This window comes from Amia ocellicauda, chromosome 12 (assembly GCF_036373705.1).
Source record: "Amia ocellicauda isolate fAmiCal2 chromosome 12, fAmiCal2.hap1, whole genome shotgun sequence".
Taxonomy (NCBI): domain Eukaryota; kingdom Metazoa; phylum Chordata; class Actinopteri; order Amiiformes; family Amiidae; genus Amia; species Amia ocellicauda.
In genome coordinates this window covers 37,153,278-37,174,840 of record NC_089861.1, presented here as the reverse complement: position 1 = coordinate 37,174,840, position 21,563 = coordinate 37,153,278, and the positions used below count along the sequence as shown (strand labels likewise).

The following is a 21,563-nucleotide window of genomic DNA, read 5'->3' as shown; positions in this document are numbered from 1 at the left end:
AAGGAGTCAGTAAGGCTAGAGATTAGTGCTCAGAAATGTCACAATACTGGGAACAAGACTTCACCAGGAGCGCCCAGAATAAAGCAGTATAAATGCTTTAGGAACCTGATCGACCAACTCCTCCTCCATGAGCTCCACCTCCAGCTCCGAGTCCTTGTGAGGACCCAGAGACAGGCGGTCCTCCTCCCAGGTGGCCCGTCCACTGCCCTCGCAGATCTGGTCCATCCTGCTATTCAAAGACAGGAAAGCTATATTGCGCTCCCTGTCCGCAGAGCCTGTCTGCAGGATCTTCAGGCACAGTGGCGATCGCGGCAGTGCCTGGTGAAACGGTGGACCTCCGGTCGCGCCGTAGCAGACCCGGAAGTTGTGGCCAAATTACGCCCGCTGTTGGTGCCCATACAGATGGGGCATAAGACTTCCCCAATCCAGGAGGGCAAGGTGCGCTGGCCGCAAGCGGCACAGTGGCGGGGGCGAGAGGAGCTCATCGCCAAGCCGAGCGCACACACGCGTGCACAGGGAAACTTGACCCGCGGGGGCCAAGAGTAGTAGACCACCAGCTGTAGCGGGATCTAAAATCGAGGCCGGGAGGGCTAGCAGTACTCGTTCTCAGCGAACTGAGAGAGCGAGACCTCCTACAGCCACAGCCGCAGGCTTGTAGTGCGGGCGCAAGCCAGCAGAGAAACACCTCACGTGGGTTACAAACACACCAAGGCTTAGGCCGGGCAGCCGGGCCTCAGATTTTACTGCCGCTGCTAGCGCTCCTGCTGTGGAGGAATAAGCCTTATGGACAAACCAACACAGCAAGCAGTCGGAATATATAAAGCAATATATAAACATGACTACTATTTTTAAAGTGTGCTATTTGTGTCCGAAGCTGAAACCGAAGTGCACCGGAGCCCCAGAGCGCGGACGGAACAGAGTTGGGTTAGCTATTAAATAATAACTAAACAATACAAATAGACACAGACATAAACGGTGGCAACCAACCGGAAAATAATAATAATTGTAGAAACAATAAAAATAATAGTAAGTCTAATGCACAGACAAGACACAGACAGCTTACGTTTTCGGTCCAGGCGAAGTGGCAAAAGAGGACGAACCTCCACTGACGTCATGTTTTATGGAACAGGATGTGGGAAGGGACCTGTTCTGAGTGACGAGCACAGGGGCCAATGGCAGCTTTGATAGAGTGATGTTTCGATCAGGTTCCTACGGCAGTGCGCAGAAACCCCTCCCCCTTGGGCAGTGCTTCCGACTTGAAAGATAACTTGTTACCATCTCTAATGCTTTGTATTGGAAATTCTCTCCTTACAGGAAGCCACAATATACATTAATTTAATAATATGTACTCAGTTAATGTCATTGCACACTTTTGAACACTAGGTGGCAGCCATCTCAAACGGTTTTACACTGCGACCCGGCTATTTGTGACATTAAAGTCCTGCCAAAATATGAACTATATATATATATATATATATATACACATACACATACATATACACACACACACACACACACACACACACACACACACACACACACAACCAGTCAAAAGTTTTAGAACACCTACATTTTTCCATGTTTTATAGAAATGTACGCAGTTTAATGTCTCAATGTATTCTTTCTACAATGGCAATCAAATATTGTTCGGAAAGTTTTTGAAAGACTGTTGCAGAAGTTCCCACAAATGTGTTGCACTTGTAGGTTGCTTTTTCTTTCACCCTTCTGTCCAGTTCATCCCATGTTTTGGGTCATTATCTTGCTGTAGGATGTACCCCTGACCAACTAGGCGTATACCAGAGGGTACTGCATGGCGATGCAAAATGCTGTGGTAGCCGTTTTGGTTCAGGGTGCCACTCACAAGACACCGACTCTGGACCTAGCAAAAGAGCCCCAGACCATAACCTCCTCCATGTTTGACAGTTGGTGTCACATGCTGAGGAACCATCCTTTCGACTACTCGACGGCGTACAAAATCTCTGCGTGATTATTCAAAATTTTTAATCTTCAGTTCATCGGCCCATAAGACCTTCTTCCAGTCTTCGGTAGTCCACTGGCAGTACTTCATGGCCCAGGCAAGCCTCTTTTTCTTATTTTGCCATCTTAGCAATGGCTTTCTTACTCCCACTCAACCTGTCAAACCTATAGCTCGAAGTCTTCTCTTCACAGTTGAAACTGAGACTTGCTTACTTGGACCAGAGTTAAGCTGTGCTTGGAAATGCAAGCTGTTGCAAGCTGTTGATTCTCAGAAACTTGTCTTCTGATTCTGTTGTGGCTTTGGGAAACTGTACTTTAATTTAAATAAAAACTGGAAAATGCCGGTGTTCTAAAACTTTTGACGGGCAGTGTGTATACATGTATGGGTGTGTGTGTGTATGTATATATATATATGTAGACAAACATAAATGTAGACAAGGTAATCATATGAGGGACTCTTTCTTTGATAAGACCGACTGAAGTTCTTTCTACACAGAACATTAAAATAACTAATTTTACAAGAGCAGAGATGTTGCCACATCACCTTTAGAGTACAAAGTTCTAGCTTAAACCTGGATAAGACACACACTTCTTACGCATGACATCACTTCTGCAAAAATTACAGCCATATACTAGTATAGATTATCCAAAGGACATTTGAAAATATAAAGTTACTGCTTTATATGTTTAAATAACCTTTATGATTTGAAGTTTCAATCAAAAAATATATATATAATGGTACTTTAGAAAAACAAAATAAATTCCTTCCATCAAACCATTATAATAAAATCTTTTCAACCACAGAGCAACCTTAATCTAGCACAAGGCTGGCCAATCCTGGTCCTGGAGAGCCACATGTTTCTGATGTCTTTTTTGTGTATGTTTTATACTAACCAGTATCCGTTTTAATTAATTGGACTTAACTAGTCAAAATTATCATGCGCTCAAAGAAATCAGTTCAGTGATTCATGATTTAGAGACTCAGATAAACCTGCAGGATTATAGCTACTCCATGAATAGGCTTGACCAGCCCTCATCTAATACATATTTAGGCTGACCTGGATGCCCTTGAGGTGACTGTGCTGCTGCAGAGGGTGATGCTGCCATTGCCATAGCAAGAAAGGCCTCCGTTGACTGGGTTAAGTGATGAGGTGGTTACGCTCCTCAGAAAGTCAGGGCTGCTAGAATCATGGGCTGTCACAGTAAGAGAACAGACAGCCAAGGGCAAGGCCTCCTCAGTGGCCAGCAAACTACCTACACAAAGGGAATTAACAAATCAAAATCAGTTCACCTTAAAGACCTCCATTAGCACTAGCTTTTATAATATTAAGGTATTATTTGTCATTCAGCTTTATCCCCTCCAAAATTGTCTCCACTATGTTGCTTTTAGTAATTGTGTAGCTAGATTGAAAAAAGCCCTTCCCAACAGGGCTAACACAGATATAGTAAAAATTGAATTGAATAACCTTCAAAAGCCTAGTCATTTAAATGGAAATTAAGGTTGAAAATTGAAAATTAACTTGCAGAACTGTCCTGGTTCACCCACAACTGCTAACATGCTTCTCAAGCTCATGAAGACAATCACATGAAGACACATTTGGTCTGGATCCTACTTAGCTAATTCTCATTTTCCTCTTAAGCTACTAGAGAGAACTGTAGGATTATTATTACATAATATAGGTATGATGGTAAAACACTCCTTAAATGTAGACTTAAAAGAGATCATCATGGATCATGATTAGGGTATTGGCAAGTACCAAGTACCTACTGATCCAATCAATATATCACAATTAATCATTATTATCACAATTTAATCGCAGTACCTATTGAAGTGCTAGTGAAAACCTTGAATAATATTATGCAAATTCAAATACAAACTTTAGCTAATTCAAATGAACACCCCTAATAAAATATAACTCAGGGCTGGCCCATGGCATAGGCTGAATAGGCAAATGCTAGGGGCGCCGTCCATCCATAGGGGCGCCCGATTGAGTGAAGATTTTTTTTTTACTAATACTGTTTTAATTCAATTAATTCAAAATATTACAAAAAAGTGAAAGCCCCCACAACAACATAACTACAGACCTTATCAGGCCATATTTTCTGTGTCGCCCGCAGCATCACCCCAGCCCTGGCCCATCAATCCCCCACCCCCGCTCTCACAGTTAGACTGACCTGATTGTGGGGGGGCGAGTTCAGTTACCTGAAGCAGTGAGTGACACTGAACGCGAAACATGATACATTAGCATCAGCAGCCACTTCAAACCATGTCAAAAAGACCAAAGCCCTCTGGTGCCCAGGGAAGAAAAGGAAGAAGAGAAGAGAACGACAAACGGGATAAGGACAGAGGTGATGTGATGTGATGAATGAATAGTGTACTAGTAGCGTTCGCAAATTCAAATAGCTAGCTAGAGTCAATGTCAGTTACTTTTACCTTAAATGCATTAGGGAATGTTGGAAAGACTAAAAGGTGTTATTCAATTTGTTTTAGGTCACTTGTTTGATGCAAGAATGGCAAGTTAAGTAAAGCTGTAGAACAGGGTTCGCCAAATCTGGCCCACCAGCAATATCTTTTGGCCCCCCAAAGCCCCACAAATAAATTATGTATGGAAGCGTATTGCTGCCACCCGAACAAAAATTTAAAAAACACTGTCAGCACCCCCCCCGCTCAGAATTATGTTCTGGCCCAATGACTATTAGGCTAAACCTAGTTGACGAACAATGCTACATTATGCATATTGCACTACGGTGTGTATAACATAGTTTTTTCGTGCAATACTCTTATTTATATTGTATTTATAATTTGTTTTGTCACTTGTTTCTTTAATACTGTTTTCATTTGTGGGGGGGGGGGGGTTGTTTCTAAAAAAAAGAAAATGTCAAAGACATAAAGCTATGCAGTTTCTGTTTGAGTGTATGAACATATTGATCGGTGTTGGAATCGCCTGCGATGCAAGGGGCACCAGCTAAAATCTTGCCTAGGGCACCAAATTGGTCAGGGCCGGCCCTGATATAACTAGCTAGCTAACGGCACGCAACCTGTTATTGACACGTCTCAGAAGCAGGAGGACATGTTAACAGCACTGTTACTGTTACTGTTAGTGGTGTACAGGTATATCCTCTAAATGCTTTAAACGCGATCATTTCGTAAGCATAGGTTAATATATTCCCTTTTTGATCGGCTGTAGCACACACAGCAATTTCTGCCCAGTCATCGTTGCAAAATTGCTCAACCTCCATCAAGTTGGAAGAGGACCTTTGGTGAACAGCAAGGTCGAGGCTTTGACTATCTGTTTTTAAGCCACTCCAGTGTGTATTTGGCTGTATGTTTGGGGTCATTGTCCTGCTGGATGAATCTTCTCCCAAGTCCCAGGTTACTTGCAGACTTCAGCAGGTTTTCTTCCAGGATTTCTCTGTACTTTGCTACCCTCCTTTACAAGGTTTCTAGGCCCTGACACAGAGAAGCATCCCCATAAGACACATAAGAACATAAGAATGTTTACATAGAAGAGGAGACCATTCGACCCATCATGCTTGTTTGGTGTCCAATAATAACTGTGATCCAAGTGATCCAAGGATCCTATCCAGTGTATTTTTGAATGTTCCCAAGTTTTCAGCTTTAACCACATTGCTGGGGAGTTTGTTCCAGATTGTAACAACTCTCTGTGTGAAGAAGCGTCTCCTGTTTTCTGTCTTGATTGCCTTGAAGCCCAATTTCCATTTGTGTCCCCGAGTCAGTGTGTCCCTGCTGATCTGGAAAAGCTCCTCTGGTTTGATGTATTCAATGCCATTCATGATTTTGAATACTTGAATCAAATCAACCCGTAGTCTTCTCTGTTCCAGGGTGAAAAGGTTCAGTTCACTCAGGCTCTACAAGTAGGACATTCCATTCAAACCTGGAATAAGTCTGGTTGCTCTCCTCTGAACTGCCTCTAGAGCAGCAATATCTTTCTTGAAGTGTGGTGCCCAGAACTGTACACAGTATTCCAGATGAGCTCTAACTAGTGCACTGTGACATGGCAAGGTTCTTCATCTACCCCCCCAACCTCTTTTCACTGGCATACCCCAAGGCTCTGTCCTGGGCCCCCTCCTGTTCTCTCTCTACACTCGCTCCCTGGGCCCCCTCATCACATCCCATGCTTTGTCTTACCATTTTTACACAGGTGATGGCCAGATCTTCCTGTCTTTTCCCTCCTCTGACACTCTCATCCCCTCTTGCATCTCTTCCTGCTCGTCTGCTATCTTTGCCTGGATGCACTTGCACTCACCTTCTGCTGACCTCTCCATCTCAATCCCCTTGGAATCTACGACACTCTCTCCCCCTCTTCTTCTCCATACATCCCCTCCAGACCACTGCCGTCTTAGCAGACTAACCTTACCTCCTCTCCACTCCCCTTCCTCCAGAGCCTTGCCACTGAATTAAAAAAAGCAGAGTCCCTGACCTTTTTCCAGTGATTACTCAAAGACGGATCTTTTCAGACTGTACTTTTAATTTAGTCATTTATTCTCCTGTAAGATTGCACTTATACAATGTTTTGTCATACTTCTTGCTTTTGTATTACTAGTACTCGTATTGTTTATTTTTATTTCCCCTATGCTCCCTTTCCCTTGGCCCTTGACTGTGATTTATCAGCTTTTGCATTACCCTGAATACCTACGGCTTCCAAATTTAGGATCAGTCTTTGGTGTGGAAACTTATCAAAAGCTTTCTGAAAATCTAAGTATATCATATCATATGCTTTCATGTGATCTACAGCTGCAGTTGCATGTTCAAAAAACTATTAAATTAGTAAGACCCGATCTGCCTCGTCTAAACCCATGTTGACTATCTCCAAGATGCTCCTTGATTTTCGGTCTAATCATTTTTTCCAAATTTTACAGGTAATACAGGTGAGACTGATTGGTCTGTAATTCCCCTTTCTTGAGGATAGGTATGACATTTCCAGTTTTCCATTTAGGCTGGCCCAGGGCATTTTATTTAGGCTGGCTTTTCGCCCGCATGTGTGAACGCACTTAGGCCTCCTAAAACCGCAAGTGTGAACGGGGTGTCTGAAAAAAGCCGGCCTAAATTTGAGGCGGCTCAGGGCTGGCCTAATAAGTGTGAACGGGGTCTTAGGGTTTGACTGGAGTGATTGTTAAGCTGTGGCATGTTATCCGATTTTTCTTTAGTAAAAACATCAATTTTTAGCCTTTACTCGTTGTTTCACTTCCTCCATTATTAACCTCTTTCTATTTCCCTCTTTGTTTTCCTGATCCCTTTCTTAACATCTCCTTGCAGTTCTATATATTCCTTGTATTATACATACTTCTATTAAACCATTTTGGCCAATGTTTTTTGGTCCTTAAGTTTTATTACAAATTTCTCCTATGCCTCAAGTAGTATATTCTTAAAATTTAACCATCAATTTTTGACTGAATCTGTATCCAGTGTGCCACAGTCTAACTCTTCTAAATGCTTGATTCTTGTTTTTTGAAAGTATGCCTCAAAGCTAAACATATTGTGATCACAGTTTGCCATTGGTTCTCTAATTAGTGTCCTTCTGACTTTCTCAGTTATTTGAAAATATCAAATCAATGCATGCTCTCTCTCTGGTTGGTTCCCTGATGCTGATGCTTGATGCTGCCACCACCATGCTTCACGGTAGAGATGGTGTTCTCAGGATGATGTGTGGTGTTAAGCTTGTGCCAAACGTAACACTTAGTGTTGAGGTCAAAAAGCTCTAGTTTGGTCTCCCACATGCCTTCTGGCAAACTCTATCCAAGATTTTTTCACCAATGGCTTTCGTTTTGCCACTCTCCCATAAAGGCCACTTTTGTGAAGCACCCGGACAATTGTTGCAGTATGCACAGTGTCTCCCAGCTCAGCCATTGAAGACTAACTCCTTTAGAGTTGCCATAGGCCTCTTGGTGGCCTCCCTGACTAGTGCCCTTCTCACCCGGATACTCAGATTTTGAGGACGGCCTGATCTAGGCAGATTCACAGTTGTACCATATTCTCTCAATTTCTTAAAAATTTACTTTACTGTACTCCAAGGGATATTCAATGCCTTTGAAATGTTCTTATATCCTACCCCTGATTGGTGCTTTTGAAGAACCTTATTCCAGATTTGCATTGAATGTTCCTTCCGTCTTCATGATGTCAGTTTTGTTAGGAATTGTACTAACCAATTGTGGGACCTCCCAGAGACAGGTGTATTTAACCTGAAATCACATGACACACCTTAAATTGCAAAGAGGTGGATTCAACTAATTACGTGACTTTTAAAGGCAACTGGTTTCACCACAGCTCAAATCAGGTGTATCATAGCATAGGGGGTGTTTACTTATGCATTTATTTTGAACGATTTGCAGATTATATTTTTCACTTTGACATTATGAACATTTTCTGTGTTGATCAGTGGCACAAACTCCTGATTAAATCCATTCTGAATTCATGTTGTAACACAATGAAATGTGGAAAAGTCCAAGGGGGGGTGAATACTTTCGAGAGCCACTGTATACTGGCAACGTGTTCTCTGTGATCAGAAATCATAGTCTTACACATAACATATACTTTATTATTTGTGATAAACAGTCACATGTAAGTTTTTAATATATTTTATTTAAAAAAAAATGGAAAGTCAGTGAATGTGTTAGTGAAGACATGAATTAAGATTTATTTTCAACAAGTGAAGGTTTCGTTTCGGCAAAGTGAGACTCAGTTAAGAAACCGAGATGCGTTAGGATAAGGCTGAAGAGACCTGAAAGCACAGAAACTTCGCTACAAAATACAAAACAATATGAATACAAATAAAATATGAATATACCTTAAAATCCAACAACAGATGGATCTTCTAATTGTCTGTATAACCTTCAGTCTTTCGGTATAAATGTGTCATGTGTTGACAGTTATTTTCTTTTTAAATCAGTGTTAATTTCGTCAATGAAAACTATGATGAAAAATATTCATCAAAGACCTGTTTTCAGTGACGATAACTATGACGGTAACAAGACGAAATTCTGTGAAAAAAATTATAACTAAAAAGAAATGCCTTCTAATTTTAGTTGACTAGCTATTTTATTATTTCTGCTTTACATGATTGGAGACAGCGTAATAAATGCACGTTTCTGTTAAGAGATATTAGGAAGAGCTAAACGTGTATAGACACCCATACAGAAAGGAAACCTATTGCAATATATTATAAAAATATGTGGACATATAATTCAATATAATGTAAAATATATTCAGTTAAAAATACATTTTCCTAAATTATATCTAAAATACATTTAAGAATATATTTTCATTAATATATTTCACCAAATGTATTTGTAATTATTACGAAATATATTTCACCAAATACATTAATTCCTATTTCAATAATACATATTTAACATTGCATTGTAGTGAAATGCCAAAACTCAGGTGTTGGAGGTATCTATTGTCTACTAGCCATTGTTTGGACAAGTATCATAACTCAAAATATTTCATATGTACAGTGGGGGAAAAAAGTATTTGATCCCCTGCTGATTTTGTACGTTTGCCCACTGACAAAGAAATGATCAGTCTATAATTTTAACGGTAGGTGTATTTTAACAGTGAGAGACAGAATAACAACCAAAAAATCCAGAAAAATGCATTTCAAAAAAGTTATACATTGATTGCATGTTAATGAGGGAAATAAATATTTGACCCCTTCAACTTAGTACTTCGTGGCAAAACCCTTGTTGGCAATCACAGAGGTCAGACGTTTCTTGTAGTTGGCCACCAGGTTTGCACACATCTCAGGAGGGATTTTGTCCCACTCCTCTATGCAGATCCTCTCCAAGTCATTAAGGTTTCAAGGCTGACGTTTGGCAACTCGAACCTTCAGCTCCCTCCACAGATTTTCTATGGGATTAAGGTCTGGAGACTGGCTAGGCCACTCCAGGACCTTAATGTGCTTCTTCTTGAGCCACTCCTTTGTTGCCTTGGCTGTGTGTTTTGGGTCATTGTCATGCTGGAATACCCATCCACGACACATTTTCAATGCCCTGGCTGAGGGAGGAGGTTCTCACCCAAGATTTGACGGTACATGGCCCTGTCCATCGTCCCTTTGATGCGGTGCAGTTGTCCTGTCCCCAAAGCATAATGTTTCCACCTCCATGTTTGACGGTGGGGATGGTGTTCTTCGGGTCATTCCTCCTCCTCCAAACACGGCAAGTTGAGTTGATGCCAAAGAGCTCGATTTTGGTCTCATCTGACCACAACACTTTCACCCAGTTCTCCTCTGAATCATTCAGATATTGGCAAACTTCAGACGGGCCTGTACATGTGCTTTCTTAAGCAGGGGGACCTTGCGGGCGCTGCAGGATTTCAGTCCTTCACGACGTAGTGTGTTACCAATTGTTTTCTTGGTGACTATGGTCCCAGCTGCCTTGAGATCATTAACAAGATCCTCCCGTGTAGTTCTGGGCTGATTCCTCACCGTTCTCATGATCATTGAAACTCTACGAGGTGAGATCTTGCATGGAGCCCCAGACAGAGGGAGACTGACAGTTATTTTGTGTTTCTTCCATTTGCGAATAATCTCACCAACTGTTGTCACCTTCTCACCAAGCTGCTTGGCGATGGTCTTGTAGCCCATTCCAGCCTTGTGTAGGTCTACAATCTTGTCCCTGACAACCTTGGACAGCTCCTTGGTCTTGGCAATGGTGGAGAGTTTGGAATCTGATTGATTGATTGCTTCTGTGGACAGGTGTCTTTTATACAGGTAATGAGCTGAGATTAGGAGCACTCCCTTTAAGAGAGTGCTCCTAATCTCAGCTCGTTACCTGTATAAAAGACACCTGGGAGCCAGAAATCTTGCTAATTGATAGGGGATCAACTACTTATTTCCCTCATTAACATGCAAATCAATTTATAACTTTTTTGAAATGCGTTTTTCTGGATATTTTTGTTGTTATTCTGTCTCTCACTGTTAAAATACACCTACCATTAAAATTATAGACTGATCATTTCTTTGTCAGTGGGCAAACGTACAAAATCAGCAGGGGATCAAATTCTTTTTTCCCTCACTGTAACTACCCAGCCAACACCCAGATGGGTCCCAAGTGTGTAGTAGCTGGTTAGACTGGGCTCAGCTGGACTTTAGGTGGGCTCAGCTAGGCTTGGGCTTTAGACAGGGGTTGCCAATATCTGCAACTCTACAGACCTGTATCTGTCGTAACTCAGTCCAATCAACTGGAATCTTCACTACTGCTCTCTAGGCTCAATCAATTTGAAATAATGCAATTCATTTAAAACTAAATTAGTGAATATTGCTTAAATTAAGCATGGCAAAACGTCAGCCTCACCTGTATATATACCAGTATATATTTTTAATCTAATCATATTTTTACATTATTAAAATATTACATATTCCAAATATACGACCCCTGTCTATCTACCCATCTATACACCTATCTATAATGAGTTTGAGCCGTACAGGCTCCGAGTTGATGTGATAGGCTCTGCTTTCAAATCAAGTTTGAAACACTTGATACTCTGAGCTGATTGGAGGAGAGCAGGGGTGGAGGCGGAGAGAAGGTTTGAATGAGTTGCGTGGGGAAGATGGAAATTGGGACAACAAACAGTGGACTGTTTTCCTTTTTGCTTCATGTCAGTTATGTAAAATGTTTTCCTGAGTGGATAAGGATTAAAAGACTTGTTGCTGACGTGTTTTTGGGATTGAGTTGCACACGCCAGTGTTTGTTTTGTTGAGTTTAAACCAATGGCGATCGGGACCAGAGCTACCAATGAAACCAGAGCAAGATGCTGATTAAGACTTCAAACAGGTATGATAAATGTAATCCAGTCTTTTGTGTGTGTGTGTAACTCAGGACTGTTTTTGTTTTGCGCTTACAGTTATTCTTGTACAGGTGATCAAATATCATTAAGTAACACATATCGTTTAGCAAAAGCTATACAGTGCTGTGATGGGAACAGAAAACAGTGCTGCATAGAAGGCAATGAAGGCACGTCTGTGGCAGCCAGATCCATCACAATGCTGCACAGCTGACCCTGTAGCGCAGTCTTCCAAGTTTATTGTATTTATTGAACACAGGCAGGTTTTGATGAGTTTTAGTTGATAATTACTGTTCATTATTTATGATTAGTATAGCGTTTCAGTGTATTTTCATTTGTGTTTCAGTGTATTGCGTAATTTGTATTTTATTTTTTTAATTTGCATTTAAGTGAACTGTTTGTTTTCATTATTACAAAATGTAGGTATTATAAAGTATAATATTTTGAACTAAAGTTATGTATATTGCATTTGCATTGTTTTATTTGTTCAAACCAAAACATGCGTTTCTGTTCAGCGGACATGTAATACACAGCAGCATAAAGGGTTAATGAAAAACACCTTGTGGTAATTTTTTTTTGTATTTCATTCATCATACATTTACCTTTTAAAAAATGTCATCTGGTACCTGGAAAGAGTTTTCATTTTTTCATCTGGAGTTGAAGTGGTTAAAAAGACAATCAGTGTGTATGTCTTATATTTAAAAGTGTTTACAATATATTTAGAAGTTTAAAATATATACATATAAAATATTATGTATTTCAATATTTAGTTTTAAAAATATATTAAATGTATTTCACAAAATATATTACAATATACAAAAACTGCAATTTATATATTTTAAAGTATATTACAAGATACTGTAATATATCTTCCCAAAAAATTACAATATATTGTAATATATATTAAACTATATTTTGATGTTTTGATAATATATTTATTATATATTGATATATATATATTGTTTAATTCTGTGACTGTTTGTATTTTCACATCCCTGTTCATATTATGATTTTATCTTTTACTCTCTTGTATTGTACATGTAACTTTTTTTTAAGCACTCATACCAGTAAAGCTAATTTGAACTTGAATTTTAATTTGATATATTTTACAAAATATATCTTAATATACAAACCCAGCAATCATTTATATATTTAAAATATACTGTAGTCATATATATTGTATATTATATATTGTATGATCCAGCAAGATAGGACAATATATTGTTACATATATGTTAAAATATATATTGATGTTTTTATAATAGATTTATAATATATTCATATATTTAGAAAAATATACCACAATATACAAAAATTGCAATAATTTACATATTTTAAAATATATTGCAGTATATTACAAGAATATATTGTTACAGATATTTTAAAATATATCATTTTTTCCAAGTGATTTGTAAATGTACTTTGACTTGTATTTAAACAAAAAACATATAAAGACAAGGTATTTGATGTTTTACCTAGTCAACTGCATAGTTTTTTTAAGGTAAACATTTATTTTGAAATTGATTCATGCAACATGTTCCATAAAAGTTGGGACAGGGGCAATTTAGGACTAATAGCGATGTGACAAGTTGAAATAAGAAGGTGATGTATATAAGGAGCCTCCAAGAAATGCCTAGTCCTTCAAGAGCAAGGATGGGTCGAGGCTCGCCAATCTGTCAACAGATGCATCAGCGAATAATCCAATACTTTGAGAACACCATTCCCCAAAGACAAATTGGTAGGATTTTGGGCATTTCACCTTCTACAGTGCACAATACACCAATCAGCCATAACATTATGACCACTGACAGGTGAAGTGAATGACACTTGTCAGTGGGTGGGATATATTTGGTAGCAAGTGAACATTTTGTCCTCAAAGTTGATGTGTTAGAAGCAGGAAAAATGGGCAAGCTTAAGGATCTAAGCGACTTTGACAAGGGCCAAATTGTGATGGCTAGACAACTGGGTCAGAGCATCTCCAAAACTTCAGCTCTTGTGGGGTGTTCCCGGTCTGCAGTGGTCAGTACCTATCAAAAGTGGTCCAAGGAAGGAAAAGCGGTGAACCGGCGACAGGGTCATGGGCGGCCAAGGCTCACTGATGCACGTGGGGAGCGAAGGCTGGCCCGTGTGGTCCGATCCAACGGATGAGCTACTGTAGCTCAAATTGCTGAAAAAGTTAATGTTGGCTCTGATAGAAAGGCGTCAGATCACACAGTGCATCGCAGTTTGTTGTGTATGGGGATGCGTAGCTGCAGACCAGTCAGGGTGCCCATGCTGACCCGTTTACTGCCAAAAGCGCCTACAATGGGCACTTGAGCATCAGAACTGAGCAATGAAGGAAGGTGGCCTTGTCTGATGAATCACGAGTTCAAGGTGTTGACTTGGCCTCCAAATTCCCCAGATCTCAATCCAGTCGAGCATCTGTGGGATGTGCTGGACAAACAAGTCTGATCCATGGAGGCCCCAACTCGCAACTTACAGGACTTAAAGGATTTGCTGCTAACGACTTGGTGCCAGATACCATAGCACACTTTCAGAGGTCTAGTGGAGTCCATGCCTCAACGGGTCAGGGCTGTTTTGGCTGCAAAAGGGGGACCTACACAATATTAGGCAGGTGGTCATAATGTTATGGCTGACCGGTGTATAATTAAAAGATACAAGGAATCCGGTCAAGGCTGAAAACCACTTCTGAATGCGCATGATCTCCGATCCCTCAGATGTCACTGTCTTAAAAACCGTCATGAATCTGTAATGGATATCCTGACATGGGCTCGTGAATACTTTGGTAAATCTTTGTCAGTAAACACCATTCGCCGCTGCATCCACAGATGCAAGATAAGGCTTTACTATGCAAAGCAGAAGCCATACATCAACACTGTCCAGAAGCACTGCCGACTTCTCTGGGCTCGGTCTCATCTGATATAGACAGTAGCACAGTGGAATCGTGTTTTGTGGTCTGAAGAGTCAACATTTCAAATAGTTTTTGGACAAAATAGCCGTCATGTTCTCCGAGCCAAAGAGGAAAAGGACCATCCAAGCTGTTATCAGCATCAGGTCCAAAGGTAACTTGGGTAACTTGCACATCTGTGAGGGCACCATTAAAGCAGAAAGATATGTACACCTTTTGGAGCAACATTTTCCAGCAGGACAACGCCAAACCACATTCTGCCCGTATTACAAGTGCATGGTTGCGTAAACAGAGAATGCGGGTGCTAGCATGGCCTGCCTGTAGTCCTGACCTGTCTCCGATTGAGAATGAAGCACAAAATAAGGCAACAAAGGCCCCGTACAGTTGCACAGCTGAAGAAATGCATAATGGATGAATGAGGGAAAATTCTGCTTGCTAAACTTAACCAACTGGTGTCTTCAGTGTCCAAGCGCTTAATAAGTGTTATTAAAAGAAAAGGTGATGTTACACAGTGGTAAACAGTCGACTGTCCCAACTTTTTTGGAGTGTGTGGCAGTCATCAGATTAGCAATGAGTGTATAATTTCCAAAATAAAGTGCAGGTCTTACAATTAGTGAAGTTAGGATCTAATTGGTTAACTTATAAGTATAGTAAGCCAAGTTAAGCGCAATTCATGCTTGGCTACAGTAGGGCTTAACACAGCGATGTTAGGTTGGGGTCGCCTGATATGCAAATAGGGTCACGATTACGATTGAAAATTATGTAAAATACTTTTTTTTTTTTTATCACTCCATTGGCCAAAATATTTGATTATATTTGTTAATTTGATTAAAACATGTAATAAATGCATGTAATGTACAGTTGACGCGTGATATTTCTTTGCTTCTACGGTAGTTCAACTATACAGAGTAAGCAAGCAATTAAAGCCACTTAAATTAAATATAATTGGCAAGGAAATGTAGGTAACTTGCCATTTTATAAAATTAACAGTGCACTTTAGGAAGGCTATAATAACGGTTAACAGGAGGCACTGAGAGCATCTTTTGAGGTGAGCTATCGTGTGGCAATGGCAATGAAACGACACGTCATTGCAGAGACTGTGATATTACCAGCAGCGATTGATGTTTGATGTTTAAAACAGCGGGCCGGATTAAATCAAAACTTTGACACACCCACTAATAGCAAACTACAAACCTATACGTCATAGCGGTTACATTTATGATTAGAAGAAAGTTTCATCTTACTAAAAATGAAGCCGCGACTGAGTCCAGTGCTAAAGTTTTTCTTATTAGCGGGTGGGTCAAAGTTTTGATTTAATCCCAGCCAAGGTGTGGTGAGACAGAGGGATTGGAGAGATTGCTTCACAAAAGCAAACTATTCTCCCTTCCCTCAGCTATGCGAGTTTGTTTCAGACAGCTGCACTGATCAGTGCCCAACTATGTTTATGATCATCTTCTACGTCTCAGGAGTGTTTTACTGATTATGAATACAATTTTCAGGCTTGCATATGTCCAACTTTGATTGGGTATGGGACCCTTTCCACTGTAATAATAGCTAAGCTCTAAAGTTTTCAAAACGCCAATGTGTGAGTGTAGCCGTTTGAGGTCGGAGTTTCTCGCCCGGAATTCAAACCGCATACCACTGGTACCCCTCCGAGCGCTCCGCACAGCAGCAGCTCCAGCGCAGTACAGTGTTACGCCCTCTACACCAAAAGACCAGGTCTCCTACCGTGGGAGGCTTAACACTGTACTACTTTTACTGAGGAGTTATGTCACTTTGTAACTTGCTCATTATTACCCGAATGAGCCCCACTGTCACATTATAAAATGCGGTGATAGATACCACTCTTGCCGGCAGAACCAGCAGCCTGAGGGGGTGTGGGAGCGCACAGAATATTTTTGGGCAAATGCATGAGACTTTATCGACAATGCGTGCGAGTGTGAGATGGAGCCTCAATGCGTTGTGCCCATAAAGTCACCGCTCCAGTGACAGCTGAACTGAGATGCATTTTCTCCACCACACCTTCTGACTGAAAGATTTTATTAACTAAATATTAACTAAAACTAATTAAAGATTAAAGTACTAAACTGTGACTAAAACTGATAAGCATTTTAGTCAAAAGAGTAAGACTAAAACTAAATCTAAAATAGCTGCCAAAATTAACAGTTTTTAATAAATGACATTTTAATAATAATAATAATAATAATATTATTATTATTATATTATTATTTCTTGGCAGACACCCTTATCCAGGGTGACTTACAACATACAGTGAGGGAAAAAAGTATTTGATCCCCTGCTGATTTTGTACGTTTGCCCACTGAAAAATAAATTATCAGTCTATAATTTTAATGGCAGGTTTATTTTAACAGTGAGAGACAGAATAACAACAAAAAAATCCAGAAAAATGCATTTCAAAAAAGTTATGAATTGATTTCCATGTTAATGAGGGAAATAAGTATTTGATCCCCTATCAATCAGCAAGATTTCTGGCTCCCAGGTGTCTTTTATACAGGTAATGAGCTGAGATTAGGAGCACTCTCTTAAAGGGAGTGCTCCTAATCTCAGCTCGTTACCTGTATAAAAGACACCTGTCCATAGAAGCAATCAATCAATCAGATTCCAAACTCTCCACCATGGCCAAGACCAAAGAGCTGTTCAAGGATGTCAGGGACAAGATTGTAGACCTACACAAGGCTGGAATGGGCTACAAGACCATCGCCAAGCAGCTTGGTGAGAAGGTGACAACAGTTGGTGCGATTATTCGCAAATGGAAGAAACACAAAATAACTGTCAGTCTCCCTCGGTCTGGGGCTCCATGCAAGATCTCACCTCGTGGAGTTTCAATGATCATGAGAACGGTGAGGAATCAGCCCAGAACTACACGGGAGGATCTTGTTAATGATCTCAAGGCAGCTGGGACCATAGTCACCAAGAAAACAATTGGTAACACACTACGCCGTGAAGGACTGAAATCCTGCAGCGCCCGCAAGGTCCCCCTGCTCAAGAAAGCACATGTACAGGCCCATCTGAAGTTTGCCAATTAACATCTGAATGATTCAGAGGAGAACTGGGTGAAAGTGTTGTGGTCAGATGAGACCAATATCAAGCTCTTTGGCATCAACTCAACTCGCCGTGTTTGGAGGAGGAGGAATGACCCCAAGAACACCATCCCCACCGTCAAACATGGAGGAGGAAACATTATGCTTTGGGGGTGTTTTTCTGCTAAGGGGACAGGAAAATTGCACCGCATCAAAGGGACGATGGACGGGGCCATGTACCGTCAAATCTTGGGTGAGAACCTCCTTCCCTCAGCCAGGGCATTGAAAATGGGTCGTGGATGGGTATTCCAGCATGACAATGACACAAAACACACAGCCAAGGCAACAAAGGAGTGGCTCAAGAAGAAGCACATTAACGTCCTGGAGTGGCCTAGCCAGTCTCCAGACCTTCATCCCATAGAAAATCTGTGGAGGGAGCTGAAGGTTCGAGTTGCCAAACGTCAGCCTCGAAACCTTAATGACTTGGAGAGGATCTGCAAAGACGAGTGGGACAAAATCCCTCCTGAGATGTGTGCAAACCTGGTGGCCAACTACAAGAAATGTCTGACCTCTGTGATTGCCAACAAGGGTTTTGCCACCAAGTACTAAGTCGAAGGGGTCAAATACTTATTTCCCTCATTAACATGCAAATCAATGTATAACTTTTTTGAAATGCGTTTTTCTGGATTTTTTTGTTGTTATTCTGTCTCTCACTGTTAAAATACACCTACCATTAAAATTATAGACTGATCATTTCTTTGTCAGTGGGCAAACGTACAAAATCAGCAGGGGATCAAATACTTTTTTCCCTCACTGTAAGTGCAATACAAAGTGCAAGAATAGTTATTTAGTTTTTTTTACTACTTTGTGGACAGTATTCAATATACAGTACTAGTAGTAGGATAATGAACACCTGTCTCATCAATACCACATCTGAATAATTGTTCTTTTCATTAAATTTGAATGGTTACATGTATTTATGTAATTATTTAACTTCTCTGCGGAGGCCAATCAACTACAGGAGAGAAAAAGTACAGTATACACCATGCACATAAGAAAAAAAATAAACAGATGAGCCTAGTGATCGGTCTCTGTCTTTGTTTCAGTCAACCTGGAAAAATACGTTTATTGTTGTATTTTCGGTTTGCTGGTTTTGATTTTGTTATATCTTGAAAATTGACACACACACAGGTTATCAAGCAGCTCCCATGCATACTGGTATCTAAAGAATTGTGGTTAGTACTGCGTTTGTGTTAATTCAAACGCAAAACTTATTATTTCTCAAAGATTACCGGCATATAAATACATAAATATCGATTCCAGAGGTTAGAGATTCGATACAATAACGTGAAAAGCAGAATCGCGATTCTATGTAAAATCGTTGTATCAGCACAGCACTAATCATGATAGTATTATTAGTAATATCACTTAATAAAACCAAGCATGCTTTCCTTTGTTTAACTTAATAGCTCCCCCACTAACCCCCCTTCCCTTACCATGCACTGATACTGGCCTATCAGATGGTTTGATGTTTTTATGCAGGCTGCGCCCCCTCTGCAGGCTCGATGTAATGTTCATCTCTTGGAGTGAATTCTGGGGTATCAGAAAACAGGGAAAGAATGTTACAGCCTCAGAAATTTGAAATTGGATTCAAAGGTCAATGGTTACTGACTAAAATAGTTTTGTGACCTTTAATATTTTAAACTTTCACAATTTGGGATCTGAAGTTATTACATCAACTCACCCCAATGTTACTGCCCCTATGCCTATGTTGGTAGGTATGTAAACACATAGAAACACACCGAAAAATTTGCTGCCAATCCACACACTTTTCAGGTAATGTGTCTACTGAGTAAACAGCAGAGCTATAGCATTGTAGGTGAGGATCAAATGCAGCTCTCACAAGCAAAGGAAACCCTGCCCAACTCAAGACCAACAAACTGCAATAGCACTCGACTAATTGAATTACACCCTGTGAAGTCTTCCATTACAAATTCTGAAAGGACTGTGCCTCTACTGGAGGGATGGAACACCATTCTTCCAAAAGATATTCCCTCATTTGGTGTTTTGATGATGGTGGTGGAGAGCGCTGTCTAACACACTGGTCCAAAATCTTCCATAGATGATCATATGGGTTGAGATCTGGTTACTGTGAAGGCCACAGCATATGATTCACATAATTTTCGTACTCATCAAACCATTCAGTGACCCCTCATGCCCTGTGGATGGGGGCATTGTCATCCTGGAAGAGACCACTCCTATCAGGATAGAAATGTTTCACCATAGGATAAAGATGATCACTCAGAATAACTTTGTAATGATTTGCAGTGGCCCTTCCCTCTAAGGGGACAAGTGGACCCAAACCATGACAGGAAAATGCCCCCCACAGTATTACAGAGCTTCCAGACCCCCTCACTGTAGAGGTCAAGCAGTCAGGCCTGTACCATTCACTTGGTGTACACCACACATGCACTCACCCACTTGTCAAGAATATGTTGAAGGATGACTCATCCAACCATATCACTTTTTTCCACATCTCTGTAGACCAGTGCCTATGGTTTTTGCACCACTGACCTCAAATGTGCATTTGTCTCTGTAATGGTTTATGCACTGCAACCCTACAATAATATCCCTCTCTGTGTAGTTCGATGGACTGTTCTTGCTGACACAGTCTGATCACGTCCTGCATTGACATTCTCAGTCACCTGGAAGAGAGTTGTTCTTCTGTTTTTCCTTACATATCACAGTAATGCACGAGCATCATGGTCATTGAATGTGTGCTTTCGACCACAATTTCCAACCCTATTTACTGATGTCTTTTCCTTAGATCTAAATGCAGATGTCACTTTAGTCACTGTTTCTATTGAAACACTAGCCAGTTGAGCAGTCTTTGTGACTGAAGCTCCTGCCATTTGTGGCCCAATAATGTCCCCTCTTTCAAAGTCAATTAGATCATTTCCTCTTGCCATCTTGATCCAAAATCGAGGTCAACTGGGCCTGCTCAGCATTTGTATACATGACACAGAGCATGATAGGATGTTAACTGCTTAATTGTATTATGCAGTACACCGGTTTGGAGGCATCTGCATTCGTTATGTTCCTCAACTCATTTATTCAGGTTTTTCCTTTAATTTAAGCCAACTGAGACCTGTTATTAATCTGGCCTGTAACAGTGAGTTTCTATCTGAAACAGAACAGCTTCCAGTTAATTTGCAATTTAAGTTGTTTTGAATTAAGTGATATCAATGCCAAAAGTAACATTTACAAAAAATATTTTACATGGAACTGGGGGAGAAGCACATGTTTTTAACCTTTCTGATAATCAAACATCACTGACAATATGGTGTACTTTCTTAACTTACATTTACACCCACTGTATGGCTCCTCACTATATTATTTTATTTGATATGCATTTAAAATTGTCCTTTCAATTTTCATAATTTGAACTGCCTTCTTACTTTTGATAATTATGCCAGCTTTGTCCCAACTGGACATTGCACTAATATAATTGTTGTCACATTTGTGCTACCACTTGAACTACAGTACAATATTATATAATGTATTTGTTCTTTTGTAAAATGCTTTTGCAAAATATTGCATAATATATATGCATTTTGTGAGAACTCAAAGTTGCCCAGGGTAAGGGCATCTGCCAATAAATAAATAATTCTGAATGGAATCTTATAAGCTAAATACAAAAGGGAAAAGGATTACGTCATCTGACCTAATTTGTCTAATAAAAACAAGGTCTCAATCTATTGTGGCAGTGCTGATAACTTCCACCAGGTTCAAAATCAAATTGAAAAGTGTGGAGCTGTGAGATGTGTTAGATAAT

The 21,563-nt window shown here is 40.2% G+C and overlaps 1 protein-coding gene across 3 annotated transcripts in view; it reads right to left on the bottom strand.

Moving 5' to 3' along the window:
• Positions 1 to 21,563, bottom strand: part of phldb3 (pleckstrin homology-like domain, family B, member 3) — an 88,537-nt gene that overhangs the window by 11,826 nt on the left and 55,148 nt on the right. For all 3 annotated transcript variants that reach the window (XM_066719480.1, XM_066719481.1, XM_066719482.1), the window contains exons 9-10: positions 19,225 to 19,321; positions 3,036 to 3,231 (exon numbers count right to left, since the gene is read on the bottom strand). In XM_066719480.1, the coding sequence (XP_066575577.1) occupies positions 3,036 to 3,231; positions 19,225 to 19,321 (293 nt within the window). The remainder of the gene's footprint in view (positions 1 to 3,035; positions 3,232 to 19,224; positions 19,322 to 21,563) is intronic.